This window comes from Gekko japonicus, unplaced genomic scaffold (assembly GCF_001447785.1).
Source record: "Gekko japonicus isolate JY-2015 unplaced genomic scaffold, Gekko_japonicus_V1.1 scaffold977, whole genome shotgun sequence".
Lineage (NCBI taxonomy): Eukaryota > Metazoa > Chordata > Lepidosauria > Squamata > Gekkonidae > Gekko > Gekko japonicus.
In genome coordinates, this window is record NW_015159743.1 from 315,748 (window position 1) to 335,360 (window position 19,613).

At 47.3% G+C, this 19,613-nt stretch overlaps 1 protein-coding gene across 4 annotated transcripts in view; it reads left to right on the forward strand.

The window, feature by feature from the left end:
- The first annotated feature begins 387 nt into the window (after window positions 1–387).
- Window positions 388–19,613, forward strand: part of OTOF (otoferlin) — a 217,717-nt gene continuing 198,491 nt past the window's right edge. For all 4 annotated transcript variants that reach the window (XM_015405380.1, XM_015429824.1, XM_015405386.1 and 1 more), the window contains exon 1: window positions 388–466. In XM_015405380.1, coding sequence (XP_015260866.1) covers window positions 388–466 — 79 coding nt within the window. The remainder of the gene's footprint in view (window positions 467–19,613) is intronic.

Here is a 19,613-nt window from a genome sequence, read left to right on the forward strand (position 1 = left end):
CGGGGCTGCCCCGGGGGCGGGGGCGCAGCCAGAGCCCCGCGGTACTTTCTGCGCCAAGCGGACGGCGCTCCTGAATAATTGAGAGGCGGGCGGGCGGGCCAGCCAGCCAGCCAGCGAGCGGCTGCTCCGAGGCGGGCAAACTCTCGCCGCGGCGGGCGCCTCTTCTCGCTCCGCTGCCGCCGGACCGGCACGGGAGGAGGAAGAGGAGGAGGAGAGTCCGATGTGGAAAGGGCTCCGCCGCCGAAGGTCACCCCGCCGGGAGAGGAAGGGGGGGAGGAGGAGGAGGATGGCTGAGCTCTGAAGGGCGCCTGGGCTGGTTCGCCCCCCGCCGTCCCCGTCGCCGTCCCGCGCTGCCCGGCCAGGGCGCCCTCCCCGCCGCCCCCCGCCATGGCCCTGATCGTCCACCTGAAGACCGTCACCGACCTGCGAGGCAAAGGCGACCGGATCGCCAAAGTGGCCTTTCGAGGTACCCGTCCCGGCCGGCGCCCCGGGGGTTGGGGGTGGGGGGGAGATGCCGCTGCAGGCGTGTGTGTGTGTGTGTGTGTGTCCTCGTCCTCCCCGGGGGGAGGAAAAGTTCCTCCGCAGAGCCGGAGTCCCTCTCTCGCTCTCTCTCTCTCGGGCCAGAAGTCTACCGGGTCAGGAGGCGGGATGGCCCGAGGTGCTCCTGGGCAGAGCCTGACCTGGGATTCCCACGACCGCTTTGCAAGTTGACAGCGAGTTTGACTTAAAAAAGAAAGAAAGAATCGGATGCCGGGCGGGTGGGGGCCTTGGCATCTTCCTGAAAAACCCTCCCCAAGTGGGAGGAATTAGGAAGCGGGCAGTTTGGAATCCGGATTCTCCTCCTTGGACTGCCTCCCATGCAAAGCGTTCGCAGGACCCCGTCAGCCTGGATCCCTCCACACAGAGTCCCGTTGCGTCTCGGCACTCCTTCAGACATGACACCACTCGGCGGCAGCAGTGCTGGCAAGCAGGAAACCACCGGTGCATGGAGCCTGTTGATTCATGTGTTATCCAGCCTCAGCCTCCTCCCGGTGTAAGTAACAGGCAGATGTGAGTCCTGGGTCCTCCTCAGTTCCCACACGTAGGCTGCCTTCAGTTCGGTCTCAATTCAGATTGGGACAGAAGCACACATGGAGAGGAGGTTTCTCCCTTCCCCCCAAAAAAAGCCCCCGTGCCATATTCCCAACTTGAAATGATCTTGGGGGCACTATTTGGCCCCGGGCAGGGGAGGAAGTCACCCGAGTCTCAGGGGGAAAGATGGGTTTCCCCGGAGGTCCAAAGAGTGTCCCCTGGAACCTCTTTAGGTTTTAAAAAAATGGTGCAGGAGAAGAATAAAAGCCCCTGCTCTGCATGTGCCACACATGCTCAATCCAAATAAATTCCATCTGGGAACTGAGGAAAACTTGCAAGTCATGGCTGACAGTTAACAGAGGGTAGGGAACCTATACCTCACCTATGTACTCTGCAATATGTCAGTCGCATCTAGCTGAATGTACAGGCATCGGAAAGGCAGGTTGCCCCAAAGGTCCTCTTCTGTGTGCTGCACATGCAAGAATCTTGGCATTTATACAGGAGCTTTGGGTGTTCAGAGCGCCTTGCCTGCATTGTGAGGCACTAATCCTTATGTCAGCCACATAACATGGCCTAGAATGATCATCCAACTGCTGTAGGGTGTCTGAGTGGCTTGCATGGGGGAGTGCATCATCATTAGGGGAGATCTGAAGGAGGAACTTCCCGGCAGCTTCCCAGAAGTCCGAAGCGTGACCCTGCTCCAGTTCATACAGCTAAATACAAATGTGTGTAAGCATCAGATGTGACAATATCTACATTCCCATTTGCATGCTTCTAGTATGCATGTGCGTATTGTCACTCCCATGGGGGAACCCGTCTCAAAAAATCCCAGGGAAAAGGAAAAGGCGTGATGAGGCTAAAAGAAGTCTCCTAGCGGGGCAAGGAGTGAAAACAGAGTTTTGGCTCCCCCATGGCAAAACCAAAATGAATCATCTTGATTTCCAGATGATGCCCAAAGTAACTTTCCTAAAAGTTTTGAGGTGATTATTACGTGCGAAAACACTCCAGCCCCAGTCCCGTGGCTTAGCAGCAGAGCATGCAGAAAGTTCTAGGTTCGATCCCCATCATCTCCAGGTAAAGAAGGATCAGGTGGTGGGTGAGATGAAAGACCTCTGCCTGAGGCCCTGGAGAGCTGCTGCCTGGCACCATAAACAATACTGACCCTAGCAGGAAAATGGTCTGACTCAGTCTCAGGCAGCTCGGGGAGTAATGGCTACCAAAAGCTTCCCTGGATGCAATCTTGTGGAGCCCTTGGCTTCCAGTAGCACCTGGTTCTTTACTGGGGACAGGGGCAAGAGATGCTGCCTCACTTCTAAGGTTGCCAGCAGGTCTGGAGAAAGATGTCCTGTGCTTTTAATAGAGGAGAAAATGAGAGAAGCCAATATTGGATCAGGCCAGTGGCCCATCCAGTCCAACACTCTGTCACACAGTGGCCAAAAATACCAGGTGCCATCAGAAGGTCCACCAGTGGGGCCAGGACACTAAAAGCCCTCCCACTGTTACCCCCCCCCAAGCACCAAGAAAACAGAGCATCACTTACCCCAGACCGAGAGTCCCTATCTATACCTTGTGGCCAATAGCCACTGATGGACCTCTGCTCCATATGCTTATCTAATTCCCTCTTGAAGCTGTCCATGCTAGTAGCCACCTCCACCTCCTGTGGCAGTGAATTCCATGTGTTAATAGCTCTTTGGGTGAAGAAAGGCTTAATGAGCAGAAATGGGCAGTAAAAGCTTTTCATAGCACAGAGGTAAATAACAGTATCTGATAAAAGAATAAGCCTCTGTTATAGTGACAGGAGGGTTTCCCCACCCCCTCCAGGCAGTTGGCAACCATGCTCTCTCCAGTTTCCCCAAATTATGCACCTCAGTGGCTCACTCCTGTTGCTGAACCAAGCCACATGCAGGTGGGCACGAGCCAGTGCCAGCCACCGTGCCAAGAAGAATCACACCTTTTTCTCTGTTGAAGTCAGCAGGCTATGAAGGATGTATGTGTGAGATGTGTGAGAAGTCTGCCAGGGCCTGCGATGCTCTTGGCATTGGACAAGAAGGGATTAAGGAGGCCTATGCTTATGTCACTGCTTGGAGGGGCCATGGCTCAGTGGTAGAGCATCTGCTTGGCATGCAGAAGTTCCCAGGTTCAATCCCTGTCATCTGCAGTTAAAAGGACCAGGTAATGGGAAAGACCTCTACCGGAGACCCTGGAGAGCTGCTGTTAGTCAGAGTAGACAATACTGACTTTGATGGACAAAAGGTCTGATTCAGTAGAAGGCAGCTTCACATGTTCAAGTCAGTGGATGGAGCCAGGTAGTGTCTGAAGTATTCCAAACCACGGCCAGGCCTCTGTTTAAAAAATACATCTAGTTCTTCACCAGGGCACTGTATCCATTACTAAGCTGCGTAATAAGATGCCCAGCCTCTGGACCTGTTTCCTGAGCTCTTTTCTCACATACGGAAACTACTTTCTCACACAACACATTATTAACTCATAGAACTCACTGCCACTCGATGGGTGATGGTCAGGCCGATGTGACAGATTTTTTGTAAAGGTTGTTTGACAAATTCTCAGGAAACTGCACATTACTGCCCGACTACTTTTATCTGCTAAAAACAGCAGGGAAGGAAAAGATTTAAAAGGTGCTCTCTTCTCATACCTCCTCTCCTCTTTGGAAAAGCAGCCCCTTTAAAATGAACATGACAGAAAATTTCCATTTCTCCTTTAAAAACCATCTACACCAGTGCAATCATCTAGTGGCAGTGAATTCCCCGAGTTAATGATGTGTAGTGTGAGGAAGCAGTTTTTGCATCTAGTGGCAGTGAGATTCACAAGTTAAGACAACTGTATATTTTTTCCTGAATGTGGTTTCCTGCCAGGGGAGGGGGATTAGGAAAATGTCACAGGGCATTGGATTGACTCTCCCCCTTCTCCCAGCCTAGCAGACTCAATTCAATTCAGCCCCCCCCCCCAGCTGCTGGTTTAAAAGTTTTAAAAAGCTGTGGGGCAATTCGATCTTGGGTCACTCTGTATCTCATCTTCTTTGACCTTCATGTTCTTATATATCTTCATGTGGAAAGAGCTGTGTGTGTTATCTGTCCCTGGTCACATTCAAAGCATCCTTTGCACTCACAGTGGAACTCCCATGCTATCTCTGAGACTATCGTCTCAGCAGCATCGTCATCTCTGATCCCAGTTTAGCTTTTGGTCCAAAATCCGTACAAATCACCAGACTTCTTCTGTGTCTCCATCTCTTGATTCTCAGCAGCAAGAACAGCAGAGGATCATTTGTCCATGGGTTTTCAAAAACAGAAGACTATAACTGAATCCTAAAGCGATGCTAATTAATTGCCACTATGGAAAAATTTTCTAATACATATTTGCTGCTGTCAAGGTTTTTTTTAATTGTTTAGTTCTTTCTGGAAGCTTTAAAAACCGAAGCAGACTTTTGTGCTTGGGGTAGGGCATAGGGAAGTTCCCCTGTTCTATTTTTGTCTCATTTTATAAAATATATTTTAATTCTGGTTACAAATTCTAGGTATGATCCAGTGGAGAAGGTCTCCTGCTGAGGCCATGTTGGAATGAATGGCAGCTGGGTTTCAGCAGAGCTTGCGCATGAAATGGGTCTTGTGGAATTGGGCCCCCTGAGAGACAAGCAATTTAAGGCTAAGCCATTCAATAGATCTGATGCAGAATTCCATACTTCTAAAGCCAGAATTGTGAAAAGTGGGTGGTTCTGGTCTCCTTCGGAGTGTGAGGATGGCAACGGAAACAAACTCCTTTTTCCTGAGCAGAGTTACACCCTTCTCAGTCCACTGAAGTCAATGGGCTTGGAAGGGTGTCGCTTTGCTTAGAATGGCATAGTCAGTACTCGAACCTCTCAGGAAGACCTTGATCCTCTTACTTTCCACATCTGTCACTGTCAGATTACATTGCTTTCCACTCCATAACACCAAGCTTGAGGCTGCTTGTCTCAGAAAGTTCTTGCATATCATTTAGTGACAAGGGAGGGTTCTGTGACTCTTATCTACTTGAATGAAACTCAGAGCTCAGCGTTAACAGCTGGATTCGAGTCCAGTAGTACCTTAGAGGCCAACAAGGTTTGGGGGTACAAGCTTTCGAGAGTCAACGGTCCCTTTGTCAGCTCAGTGTGTACACTGTTCAGTAAATGCAGCCACTTCTGGAGGGGGTGTAGAAGAGAACACTTATTTATTCATTTATTTTATTGGATTTCTATCCCGACCTCCCCACATAGCAGGCTTAGGGTGGGTTCCATCACAACACCATATACAATATACAAACAAAAACAGTTTAGAACCTCAAATAAAATATGATAACATTCTAATAATTCTGATCCAAGCCTCAACAGATGAGGTCTCATTCAGATTTAGTTTCCTAGATGATAATACAGATAATACAAATTTGTTGCACGATAGATACTGGGACTCATCTGGCTTGCACATTTCTATCCCCTCTTTCCTCCAAGGAGCTCAGAGCATCGTATTTGGTTCTCCATTCCCCCATTTCAACTCCACAACAACCCTGTGGGGTAGGTCAGACTGACCAAGTGACCGTCAATAGAATCTAAATGCAAATCTCCAGGCTCTGTGTCCAACAGTGTAAGCACTAGAATGCACCGATGTAAGAAGAGCCCTGCTGGATCAGACCAGTGGTCCATCTAGTCCAGCATTCTGGTTCACACAGCGGTCTACTAGTTGCCCTGGAGGGCCAACGAACAGGACACTGAAGCCAAGGCCTTCCCTGATGCTTTCTCCCTGTAGTGGCATTCAGAGGTTTACTGCCTTTGAAAACGGAGGTTCCTCTTAGTCTTCTTGGCTAGTAGCCCTTGATGGACCTATCCTCCATAAAGCTGTCTATACTCCCCTGTACACTGGCTCTTGTGCCTAGGATAGAGGTGATGTCCCTCTGACTGAGAGCCTTTTCTCCTGGTTTCAGGTATTGATGATGATAAGAGGTACTCTGCACATGGCCAGAAGCCCACTCTTTTTATTATAACACCATACACTTCCAAATGTTGATGTAATGAATTAAAAAAATAGGGTGTGGCATCAGCCTTGTCTCCAAGTAAGGCCAGCATCAACTTAATTTTGGTTTTGGAAATGGATGGAGTTCTTTGCAGACCTCTTCCAGAAGGGTATTAATGATATGACCTTGGAAAACTGTGTGCAAGAGTGACATCTTCGGGGGGGGGGAGCCATATTTGCTTGCTGCAGGCAAAATAATGAAAATTCCCAGGGGGCTGCTGCCCCGGAGGGCCACTGCCAGCCTGGAGCTACTTATGTAGAGCGGCCAACTCCTGCTTGGGAAACACCTGGAGGTTTTGGGAGTGGAGCCCGGGGAGGGCCAGGTTTGGAGAGGGGAAGAGCCTCTGATCCTGGCGAGTCTTCCCTCCAGAGCAGCCATTTCCTCCAGAGGAACTGATCCTCTGTGGTCTGGAGATCAGTTGTAATTCCCAGGAGGTCTCTCTAGCCTCCACTTGGAGGCTGGCAGCCCTAAACCTAAGCCAAGTGGTCTCAACAGTGCTGGTAGTGCAGAGTCTGTTTGGCCCAGAAAAGCAGGTGTGAGCCCCTGGGTCATCCTACATCCATTTCCATCATCACCATGGCCCAGGCCTGAGGCAAAAGGATCCTGCAGTGCTTGCCTGCACCCCAGGGGCCATTTCACTGAGCTTGCTTCAGGGCTCTTTGGGCATTCCAAGCTGTCCTTATCATTGGGATGCCAGCCTCCAGTTGGAAACTGGGGTTCCCCCCGGAATTACAGTTCATCTCCAGACTACAGAGATCAGTTCCCCTGGAGAAAACGGATGCTTTGGAGGATGGACTCTATGGCCTTGTACCCCCACTGAGGTCCCTGCCCTCCCCAGGTCCCAAGGCTCCATCCTCCATTCTCAAAATCTCCAGGAGTTTACCAACCTGGATCTGGCAGTCCTATCCCACCCTCGTCCTCTACTGGTGGGCAGGGGATACGTGACCGCTCTACCTTATCCACAACAGTCTCTTATTTTTGGCTGTATTTAAGAGCTACATTAACAATTGAATCAGTTTAGCCATGATCCTTATGTACAGAATTCTTAAAATAAAAGTTAATTAACCAGTTTCAGGGCTGTAAGAAGACCTGTCCTCTGATCTCATAGTTAAATTAACTCAGCAGCCTCAGATGAGAGACTTTGTCAAAAACCTTTTGCAAGTCAGAGAATACAAGGTCTATAAAACCTATAATGGTATGCATTCTGCTCTAACATATACTCTGAATACAGGAGGAAACGTTTTGTGAATCTGGTATCAATGATCTATCCAAAGTTGTATTTCTTCTGCGTAATTAAGGGACGTATCGGTGTGACATTACACAGAGGGACACCCTTCTAGGTCCATTGACGTCAATGGGCTTAGAAGAGTTTGACTCTACTTGGGATTGCTTTGTGATTCACATACAGGGTTGTCAACTTTGCAGTAGCCAGAGTCAGACTGAGAAAGAAGAACGTCAATAGAAATGCAGTAGACTCTGGAGAGATTCCTATGAATTGGATGTTGCTATATTGCTTTTCTAGCTTCCCCGGCTGCCATTATTTAACATCTCCTGAAATGGTTATTGCATATCATTTTAATCATGATTTTATGAGCTTTTGTAATGCCAATGTTCATTGAACAATAAACTCTGATTCAACTGTAGGAATGTGCAGGCGTGCATTGGGGGTGGAAGGAGAAGCAGGTTTGAGAGAGCCGGTGTGGTGCAGTGGTTAGAGTGCTAGACTCGGACAGTTGGTCCTCAGCCCCATTCATGGAGCTTGCAGGGTGATCTTGGGTTCATCACACTGCCTTAGCATAGCCTGTCTCACAGGATGGTTGTTGTGAGGAAAGAAGGACGCACACAGAGAGCCATGCACACTGAACTACTTGGAGGAGAGGGTGAGATAAAAATGTACTGGATACATTCAGGTGTGCAGTCAGCAACCTAACTCCTAAAGCATCCTACATGTGTGTGCGTGTGCATCTGTGCAAAGTGCTATCAAATTGCAGCCAACTTATGGCAACCCTGTAGGGTTTTCTAGGCAAGAGATGAGCAGAGGTTGTTTCCTCTGCATAGTGACCCAGGCCCTGGACTTCCTTGCTGGTCTCCCATCCAAGTACTAACCAGGATGAACCACCTTCGCTTCTGAGAGCTGATGAGATCAGGCTAGCCTGGGCCAGCCAAGTTAGGGCAAAAGAGCGTCTGCACCTATGTATTTACCCTGCATCCAGACAGTTCTACACACAGGGTTGGATCCAGCCAGCTCTTTCACTCAGTCCTTCATAGTTCACCCTCTTACTACAGCCCCTGTCACGTATAGCTTTCACACATGCGGGACCCATAATTCTTAGCATAGACTTTCTGGATGGTCAGAGAGACCCCTCCTCCTTAGCTCATCAGCAGAAAAGTTGGTTGGATCCAACCTGTATCTCTTTTCCATATCTCTTTTCCTGGCAGGGGGAAAAGCATCTCGAGGGACATGATTTCCAATGGCCATGTGGCTGGAAGGGAAAGGGGTACGCAGCCCCTCCTCTGCTTCAAGTGGCAGGCCTTCAGATTTTGCTGTTAAACCCTCGGGAAGCTATTCAGGCCTCTTCTGGGCAACATCTAGTTTGGCCCTGGGCTAAGCAGGGGTTTAAAAATGTATGAATGGCGTGGAGAAATGCTTCTCTTTGTCTCACAGCACTGGAGATCACCCAATAAAATCTATGAGCAATAAATTCAGGGCAGACAGAACAAAGTACTTCTTCACACAATGCACAATTAATTTATAGAATACTGTATGAGATGTGCTTATGGCCATTGGCTTGGCGGCAAACAAGACAAGCCATTGGGAGACCTCTGGCTCCACCTCCCCAGTATAATTTTAATAACAGGAATTGCAGCTGGGGAGGGGGGGATTCAGCCGAGGAGGAGGGTGCCCCCCACCCTTCTAAGGGTGGGTACCCATTAATCTACTCGCCTGAGTTTTTACGTCAGCTTTCGAACCGCTGGGTGGGCGGGATTGCTCTCCCCTCCTCTACTTTCCCACAACAACCCTGTGAGCTAGACCAGGCAAAGAGTTTGTGGTAGGCCCAAGGTGAGCTTCAATCATAGAAGTGGGAATTACAAACCCATGTCTTCCAGGATCCTAGTCCGATACTCTCTCTACTATGCCATGCCAGCTCCGATGATGAGTTAGTAGATGCTGTAGAAGACCTCTGCCCGAGACTCTGGACAGCTGCTGCCAGTCTGAGTCGACAATACTGACCCTGACAGACCAATGGACTGATTCAGTGTAAGGCAGTTTCAGGTATTCCACCCAACCGCAAGCCAATCTGCAAAAATCACGTATGCCCAGTGACATCTGTCTAACTTTAGCACACCTCATGAGAGAGGGAGGTAGGGAGAGGTGGAGGGAGGGAAAGAAAGATCAAGCCCAGTAATTAACCAGGGCCATGTCAATTATGGGCCAACTCCAGTTTGTTGTTGACATTTGAATTAAGACTCAGGGAACCTTTTGCCAAGTGAAGCACACCTGCCCCCCCCACTCTTCTGGCTTTTTGTCAGCAAGTTAAAATGTGAGGGTTTTTGGATATATATATTTGTCTGCTGATAGAACATGCTCTTTTCCCTTCTATTTGTATGAGTTTTTCCCCTGGCTGTGTCAATACTGTTCTTGTCTCTTTCTGGTTTTTGAATTTCTGTGTTTGTTTTGAGGGTTTGTGACTCATGGTTTGGGTGCTTTTTTAAACAGCAACAAATCTGGTATATAGATCTGAAACTTTTAAAAACACACAAGGATGCTGGACTTCCTTGGTGGTCTCCCATCCCAGTACTAACTAGAACGGATTCTGCTTAGCTTTCAAGATCTGTCAACATAAGGCTAACCTGGACCATCTATGTCAGAGTATGTCACTTTTAACCCCCACTGAAAAAATGCCTCTTTAAGTATTTATTTATTTATTTTAATTTATTTATTAAATTTATATCCCACCCTCCCAGCCAAGTTTAAAGGGCAGGTGCTCCACCAATCAGGTGGGGGACACTTAAAAAATGGGGGGTCTGAAGTCCAGGCCTTCCACCCATTTTTTCAGTTCTCCACAGCTGATCAGCAGTTGATCAACAGCTCATCAGTACCTTTACAGAGAGCCAGTTTGTTGTAGTGGTTAAGAGTAGCAGACTCTAATCTGGAGAACTGGGTTCGATTCCCCTCTCCTCCACTTGAAGCTGGCTGGGTGACCTTGGGTCAGTCACAGTTCTCTCAGCCCCCCAAAATAAACCTAGCCCACCACAAAAAGAGCTAGAGTTTCAGGCTGCCAGACTATCTTTGGATCTCCTGGCTATACTACCCCCACTGTCATATGATAATTAACTAGTTCATTTACATTTTAAAGGGCTATTATTCCCTATGGGGTAGACTTGGCCTCTGGTGCTTGGGAGGCAACAGCGGGAGGGCTTCTGGAGTTCTGGCCCTGCTGGTGGACCTCCTGAGGGTAGTAGAAGAGAAGAGATTGGATTTATACCACACCCTTCACTACTCAAAGGAGTCTGAGTGGCTTACAATGTCCTTTACCTTCCCACAACAGATATCCTGTAGGGTAGGTGGGGCTGAGAGAGCTCTTTTGAGAACACCTCGTGAGATAACAGCTCCAAAAGAACTTATGATTGACCCAAGGTCACACCAGCAGCTGCAAGTGGAAGAATGGGGAATCAAACCACTACACCAAACTGGCTCTCAAACTGGTACCTGGGTTTTGGTCATTGTATGACACCAAGTTTTGGACTGGATGGACCATTGGCTTGATCCAGCATGGCTTCTTTCATATTCTTATGTCTTGTGTCTTCCAAGTGCAGGTATACCCCGTATGAAATAATGGCCCATTAACACTTAAAAGGCTCATGTGGAAGACACAAGACATTGATTAACTTGGGTCTTTCCTTTATCTCCCTCCCACCCACATTTTAAGTGCACTGGAGAGTCTAGAAGGGCATGCTTATCCTTATTGTTAAATATTGAGGATATTGTCCTAATATTTCTGGAACAACTTTCCAATATGATATTTCTTCTGATCTTTATTGATAAGCATGCCCTTTCCAAATTCCCTAGGTAAAGATAAAGGTTCCCTTGCTCGAAAGCCAGTCAAGTCCGACTCTAGGGTTGCGGTGCTCATCTCCGTTTCAAAGCCGAAGAGCCAGCGCTGTCTGAAGACGTTTCCGTGGTCATGTGGGCGGCATGACTAAACACCAAGGTGCATGGAACGCTGTTACCTTCCCACCAAAGTGGTACCTATTTATCTACTTGCAATGTCTTGCTTTCGAACTGCTAGATTGGCAGGAGCTGGAACTAGAGACAGGAGCTCACTCCGTCATGCGGCAACCCGGGTCTCAAAACCTTCCACAGCCTGCAGTTCAGTGTCCAAATTCCCTAAAAGGCATTAAATCAATAATTTTGCTAATGTACAATGTGTGGAAATGAGCAGTGGCAGCTTTTCATAGCATGGGGGTAAATAATATCACACTAAGTCTCTATTAAAATGATATCTTTCTCCAGGTCTGTTGGCAACTTTACCTATCACTGGTCTGGCTAAGTATTTTATGACCATTATATTTTTCTTTCATTTGATTTTGCCTCCTTTTTGATGTGTTCTTTTCTCACCTGCTATTTTAAGAGGAAATTTCATGGTCTGCTTACATTGTGTTCTCTGCTGTGTAATTGTTTGGTTCCGTCAGTTTTCAGCTATTGATATTTGTCTTACCATGTCACTAGCCGCCTCCAGCATTTTGTTTTTTATAGACAGCCGCTAGCAAAATTTCTGTACTGTGCTGTCTAAACAGTGTATTACCAAGAAGCTCTTGCAATGTTGCAGAGGATGCTGAGATTTTCTTCTAGGACCAGTCTGAGTTTTGCTCCCAGACACTGCAAAGGATCCTGGGTCACACACAATACTGTGCTTTGGGGTGGCAAAATATTTTGAAAACTGGTCTTGACAAAGATGGTTGAAATGAAACTGTACAGTATCCAGATAGGTCGTGTATGACAATAGCAAGATACAAAGGCTGTGGGCAGGGGGCCTCATGGGTGAAGTCTTCTCTGAGGCTTGATGCAATGTGGGCTTACCTCCTGCTTCCAGTTCACCCTTCAGACCTGCTCAGGAGCCAACACAGAGGAGACTCTGGCAGCTCCCAACTGGGGAGAACACCTACTTAATGAAGTACACTAATATATATATTGAGAGGCTTTGAACTTAACACCAAACACAAGACCCAAGTGAGGACCTTCTCGGATACACCTTGAAGGGGAAACAAAAGATAGTTCCGGAGGGCTCGCTTAAAGAATGCATACATCATAAGTATCATGATTCATAACAGGAGTAGCAAATAACGGCAGTGTGAACACACAGAGATGTAGATATGTGTGAGGAAGGCAGGACCTGGTATTTTTGGCCACTGTGTGACAGAGTATTGGACTGGATGGGGCACTGGCCTGATCCAACATTGGCTTCTCTTATGCTGTTATGATCCCAGTGTCCGTTCTCCAGATACAAGATTTAAGGGGTGGCAGAATCATGTGAGAGTGTCTGGAATGGGCAGCAAAGTGAAAGTGTTTCGCTATAGAATTTTAACGGTTTGTAGAGGAAATAATTTGGATAATGTATGAAATGGCTGATCAATGTAAGTGCAAGAAAAGGGCCCCTACAAAATCTCTGTAGCTACCCTGGGGTGGGCTTAGTTCCGTTTGGCACTGCCCACATGTACATTTTTGTCACATGAACCCTCTACTGACAAATCACAATTTAAAATAAGTAATGACATAGGTTCTTATACTTCCCTAGATGGGAAAGTGACCTTTCTCTTTTCTCATAGTAGGCTATAAACATTGGTGTGGACCAGCCATCCATGTACAGAAGGCACACGGTGTTTTCCTGTGATCCTCTCCATTCCTGCAGTTCATGCCGATCCCTGGAAATATCATTCCTGGGGTCACTGGATTCCTGCAGAGGAATAGGCATGTGAGGTACTGGGATGCAGTAAAAGGGTGTATGTGAATGGGTTTGGATCTCATTGTCACCAGTGTAAGACAGTGCAATCATCCAGGAAGATGCTGATGGTCTCTTTAATAAATATATAGTAATTCACTTTATTCAGGATAAATGCTAGAGTTGTCAGTTCTGGGTTGGGAAATTCCTGTAGATGGGGTGGAACCTGGGAAGGGTGAGGTTTGGGGAGGGGAGGGACTTCAGCAACGTATAATGCCACGGTGACCAACTTCTAAAGCAGCCATTCTCTCCAGAGGAACTGATCTCTGTCAGCTGGAGATCAGTTATAATTCCAGCCACCACCTGGAGCATGGCAACCATAGGAGCTGCTCTTGTAGAATTCTAGCTGCTGCCCCCACACCCATGCTGCTGGTTCTCCATGTGGGGCCTGCAACCCTGGGAGTGATCTTCCCTGGGATCAGAAGGGTGACAAGAGAGGGACACAGGGAATTCCACGCTCCATGCAACGAGTGGTAGGATCCAAGCCACTGTCTTTTGTATCTTAAATATTGTGAAACATTCATAGGCACTGCAACTGTTCGGTGGCAAATTGTCGGCAACAAAATGATGACAAACAGCATGGCTTCTGTTAGGAACATGAAAAGTCATTTCAGTTCACGGAAAAAAAAATGTACATAGGGCTGAATAACTGAATACGATGGGAAGTTGAAGACTGGGGCACTTGGGAGCAAAAAGGCAAAAGGCCCCCAAAGGAGCAGGACAGAATAGGCAATAGGTTGAAAAGCAGAACCGTAAGCATGGATGGAGGAGACAAAGATGGCACCCAGAGGGATAGTATACCTCACAGAGGACCAAACACTGTTGGCAGAAAATGAGTGGACCACTAAATGAGCTATGGGTATTGTGAGATTGTGTGTCAGGGAGTAGAGCAGGCAGGGATGCTAAGGAGGCGGTGATGGAGCTTAATTTCATATTGATTGAGACCAATGAACCAAATCTATTTTTTTTTGCTACAGGTCTCTTAATCGTAATACATCATTCTAGAACAGAGGCAACCGAGCCTAGTAAAAGCATTATAGAGGCTCAGAGGCTTTTCTGTTTGGCACAAATTATCCATGCACATGGAACACTGTAGCAGCCTGTTCTCCCCTTCAGAGCTAACAAATTGCTCAAGCCTGTGCTTGTGCCAGTCTCATGGGCTGACAAAGAAATTGCTACATATCAGAGTCTTATCCCTGGAATACAATCTGCCTTTCCGATCCTTGGAGGAGAAAATATGATTGCTAGGGTCCAAAGAGTCTTGCACGTCAGTGTCTCCTGCAGATATAGATGCTAGGGCTGCAATACATTTTTTGCAGATATTTGGAAATATGACAGCAAGTCAAATGTTGCATTTGGAGTAGAGAACCGAATGCTGGATGCAACATTTTAGGTGATGCAAACTTTTGCTTCCAAAAGGGAAGATGGCATCTCCAGATTATTTTGATTTTGGCAGACATCAAATATGAAATGTTACGAGCTGTCAAATACTGTGAAATAGTCCTGCACATCATCTGTCAAATACCATAATTTTATAGTATCACATACTAAATACCATAGCATTTCAACTGTTGAAAACAATCAACTGTGAAATATTATAGAACTAGTAAAAAGGCCTGTTATGGAAATAAATACAACGACCTCTAGAAAGAGGCTCTGGGCGGGTTCCCCGACCTTGGACACAGTGTCAATTTGCTGTGGTGACCTCAGCAGGGTATAATGACACTGAGTCTACCATTTTCTCCAGAGGATCTCTGCTACCTAAAGAACAATTGTAATTTTGAGTGCTCTCCAGCCCTCACCTGGAGATTGGCAATGATGGTTCCCCAGAAGGGAATGGTTGGTTTGGAGGGTGGAGTCTATGACTTTGTACCTGTCCGAGGTCCCATGCATCCTGGCAGGGGTCATTTCGTAGAAAAAGAGCTAGGGGAACTCATTAGCATTAGCATATGCCACACCCCCTGACATCAGGGGCCCAGCGGTGGACCTGCAAGGCCAGCGGGAGTGCGAGGAAGCCCCGCCAAGGCCCTCCCTGGCCCCAGGCAGGCGGGGGTGGGGAGAGTCGGGGAGGAAGCAACTTACCCTCCCTCTTCTCCTGCCTCCTCCTGGCTGAATGAGGTCTGGAAGCGGGGCGGCCGGAAGCAGGGGGTGGAGCTTCTACACGTGCCCCACCCCCCTGCACCTCACCCGGGGGAACTGCGTTCCCCCGCGTTCCCCCCCGAAATGACCTCTGCATCCTGAAACCTCACCCTCTCCAGGCTCCATCGCTCACATCTCCAGGAATTTCCCACCTGGAGTTGGCAACTCTATCTCCTTCCCAGCTAATCATCAACCTACCTTTATTTCCCCCTCACTCTTCAGCTTTCCACCCCCCACACACCTGCAGCCTCTCCCGTGCTCTGAAGCCCTGACTGCTATGTCACATTGGCTGTCATACGGGGGCCACCTCAGCAGCATATAAGGATACAGAGCCCACCATTTTCTCCAGGGGAACTGATCTCTGCCATCTGGAAAGCAGTTGTAATTCTGAGTGATCTCCAGCCCTCACCTGGAGATTGGCAACGATGGTTCCCCAGAAGGGAATAGTTGGTTTGGAGTACCCCCAATCATCCCATAACAAAAGTCTCAAAGGCACAATTCAGAGTCCTTCAGCCTTTACTTCTCCTTTCCCCTTCTCTTCCGCAGCTTATAAGGACTTTTTGGGGCTGCCTCCCCTTGCTCAGACAGAGAGTCCTCTCCGGAAGAACCAATGTCTAGCTCGCTGCTGGACTTGCTGTCCTCATCTTTTTCCTCGTCCTCTGGTCTTCCCAGCTGAACCCTTAGGAATTCTTGAGCTTTTAGAACAGAGTCAATCTTTTCTTTTTTATATTTGATCTTGAAAGTTACGCCTTCTGGAAATAGCCATTTATATCCAATTGAGTTTGTCTGAAAAAAAAAACACAAGTTCTTTATACTTCTTTCTACGTTGTCTTACTTCAAATGGAATATCCTTTAGCGTTCTGATGGTATTTTCCCCTGCTTTCAGGGGTGTTCCAGCAACTGCTTTCAGGATTGCATCCCTGACATGCCTCTTCGAGAATCTTACTACAATTTCCCCAGGCAGATTATTTTTCTTTCTATATCCTGAGTATGATCTATAGACCACGTCCATATCATTAAGTAACAATTCTGCCTTCATTTCTGTCGCTGGGGCCAGCAGTTCACTCATCACTTCTTTAAGATTCTCCCCTCTGTTCTCTGGCATGCCCTGGAAACGCAGGACCATGTTGGCCTTTTCCATTTGAACTTGCAGCAGTTGATCTTCCAAGGAAGTTTGTTTCCTCTCCAGCTTTTGCACTTTCTTTTTCACTTTCTGTGTAGTTGCAGCCACTTCCTTTACCTTCTCAGCATCTTGCTTCTTATTTGTATCATGTCGTTTATCTGAGTTTGCTGTGCAGTAATGCCTTGAGTAACCACGGACATCTGTTCCTTGAAGTTATTCAGCTGTTCCAGTAGAGGGCGCATGTAATCCGCTACATCCTTTGCCATCTCACTGGTAACTTCTGTTTTTGGGCTTTCAGACCCTTTCGCTTTCAAAAGTCTTTCTTTGTCCTTCTTCCCCGCCATCTTTAGCGATTGTTTACTTTTCACAAACTTTTTAAAAGTCTCTGAATGTGCGCTTGACCGCTTGGACTCGCTTTGGTAAGTACTTCTAGGCAGTTTCCCTCGCGTTTTCTTCTGCTCCCCCCCTCATTCGCTCAAAAGTTTGTGCGCATAGGAGGCGTCCCTCCCCTGCTCGTTCCCCCCCCCCCGCTCGGTGGGATGGGGTGGGGAGCTATCTTTTTCTCTTTAAACGCTTCGGAATTGACTCACGTTCATAATAGGTCCTTCGACCTCGCTTTCATTTTGTTTCTGCCACGTGATCTCCTGCGCTTGTCCCAGTCAGCGTCACTAAGTCCATTTGGTCTCACATCACGGAGGACCATTGGAACAGAGAGGCGGCTCAATTCTCTGGCATTCCGCCGTCAAAGAGGCGACCTCTTTGAAGTTCCATGGCCAGGGTCCCTTCCCTGGCCATGGGTGTAGCCAGTCTTACACACTAAAATGGATGTAGCCAGTCTTACACACTTAAAGGGAGGAAGGGGGGCTTTTCCAGGTAGAGAAATGGGGGTGGATAAATGACAGGAACAATCAGAGGCCATTTCTCATCATTGACTGGCCTTGTATGGAGCTCCCAGCTTTATTTCCCTTTCAGGTTACCAACAGATGGGACCCAGATTTGAATCAGGACATAGGGAAAGTTGGGTAGGTTAAACCTTTCCCTCCCTTACCATTTTGCATCCCCAAAGTGACCCTGCAGGGCTCTAATTGCCCCATTCACAAGCATCCAGCTATTTGTCCCTGTAGAGCTAGTAGTAGCCCTGCGGGCTGAGAAAATGGCATGAGAAGAAAGGCTTCAAGACCCTTCTCCCTGATCCGTGGTCCTGATTTCACACGTGTCAGCTGTTTATAGCTGCACTCCATACCCAGAATTCTCAGTATCTCATCTTGTTCTGCCCTCAGAACACCTTCGTGGATGACACTGCTCCAGATGTCTCCACCGCCTTCTGAAATGAGGTGGCTGGCCACAAAGACAGAGCCTTCTCTGCTGTAGCACCTTGACTGTGGAACACCCTCCATGCAGATATTTGTTCTGGACACCAAGTTTGATAAGCGTCTAGCACCAGCTGACCTGGGTTTCCAATCATGCTTAGTAGCTGAAACACTAAATGGTTATTACATGTAGTCTGTGCTCCTGGAATATGTGGTAGGAGGAGCATCAAAAATGTAATGACTGAAAAGGGCTGCTGAATCAGATTACTGGTCCATCTGGGCCAGTACTGTCTATTCTGACTGGCAGTGGCTCTCCAGTTTCTCAGGCAATGAAAGGTTTTTCCTAACAGCTGCTGCCTGACGTCCTTGTAACTAGAGATACTATAAATTGAACCGGGGACCTCACTATGCAGAGAAAGTGGGTTACCACTGAGCTATTATCCTTCTGTAAAAACATAACTCTGAATGAGTTCCGTCAAGGAATGAGCGACGTTGTGTAGTAATCGTACAGTGCTGATCAATTCAGCATTTTTGGTTGTCCCCTTGTAACGATGGTGGCATGAACCTGTCCTTTGCAGTTTCGCTTTCTTTGGCCCCCTTGGCAATACTTGTACACTGTCAGTGCGAATGGAACAGAAATATTGATTGGCAGTGTTATGATAAAGACACTCTGCTAAGCACTGCGACACACTCCTTTCGCAATTGACAAGGATCAGTGATTATTTTCTTCACAGCATGGCTCTGAAGATTGATTAGCTGGTATCTGAAGCTGGATTCCAAGCTGTTAGGTCCTAAATATTAATGTAATATCTTAAATAAGTCCCAGCTTTTATGGGCACCTCTCAATCCTTGAGCATTCTCTGTCATTCTTTGCAGGTGCTAGTCCAACTTCATGTCTTTAACCACATCAATTTAGCACAAATCTCATCCCACCCATCTTTGACTACTCCCGTCCCCTTAAAGGAATAGATCAGAAGTCATATTTTATTACCTTTGCATGCCTGAGACAACTGCCCACATCAGTGTTTTCACACTCTGAAACAAAGACAAAACCTGAGCCCCCTAATTATCTAGGGCCTTTTTCTCCTCCCTTGTGTGGTGTCGTGATCACTCTACTCCTTTAATCCAGACCAGTGTTTTAGACTGCTTTAATCCACTCCAGGACTTGGTGTGGGTAGAAACAGGGAGAAAGGAAGTTGTGCTCACTGCAGTTCCAGACAGAGAAAGAACTGGACTTATTACACTGTACTCCTGTTTGCAACCATGCTGCCTTCTTATTTTCACACCTAGCATTAAGAACAGAACACCTCGGAATTTGCTTTAGACCTTTACTGGGTATACAAGTTAGATATGGAAGCAAATTCAGGGTGCATCCACATGTACTGATGTCCATGTGTACAAAAAGTCCTTCTCTCTTGTAAACAAATGAAAATCTTCCCAGAATTCTTTGCTCATCCTCTGGTTGGTATTTGCATTTGTTAGGAGGAAGTGGGCTTGTCCAATAATGGCACAAAGTCTGGATAACTCCCTGCCCAGAGGTGCCCCATTGTGTTTCTTCCGTCTCATCAAAACCTGGCTCTGGGTAAAGGCAGGCTAGCTGCTTTCCAGCTAGAACACAGTCTTTTAGACTGTTTTTTAAAAAATGCATTGTACAATGTTTTGAATATCTAAATAGAAGAGCTTTATGGTCCAAAGGCTGTGCATGTTGTGCTTTCAAATGTATGTACATGGTGCCCCCAGGTGGAAATAATGGCTTGTTCAAGGCCATTTAATGAGCTCAAAGCAGAGATGAAATACAAAGAGGGGACTTCCTGATTCATAATCACTTAGCATTACACTCTGCCAGACCGAATGTAAAGAAGAGTCTATATTCCTGTTGCCTCCTCACTTCGAGGGAGATCACAGTATAGGAACTAGAGCTCTGTTAAA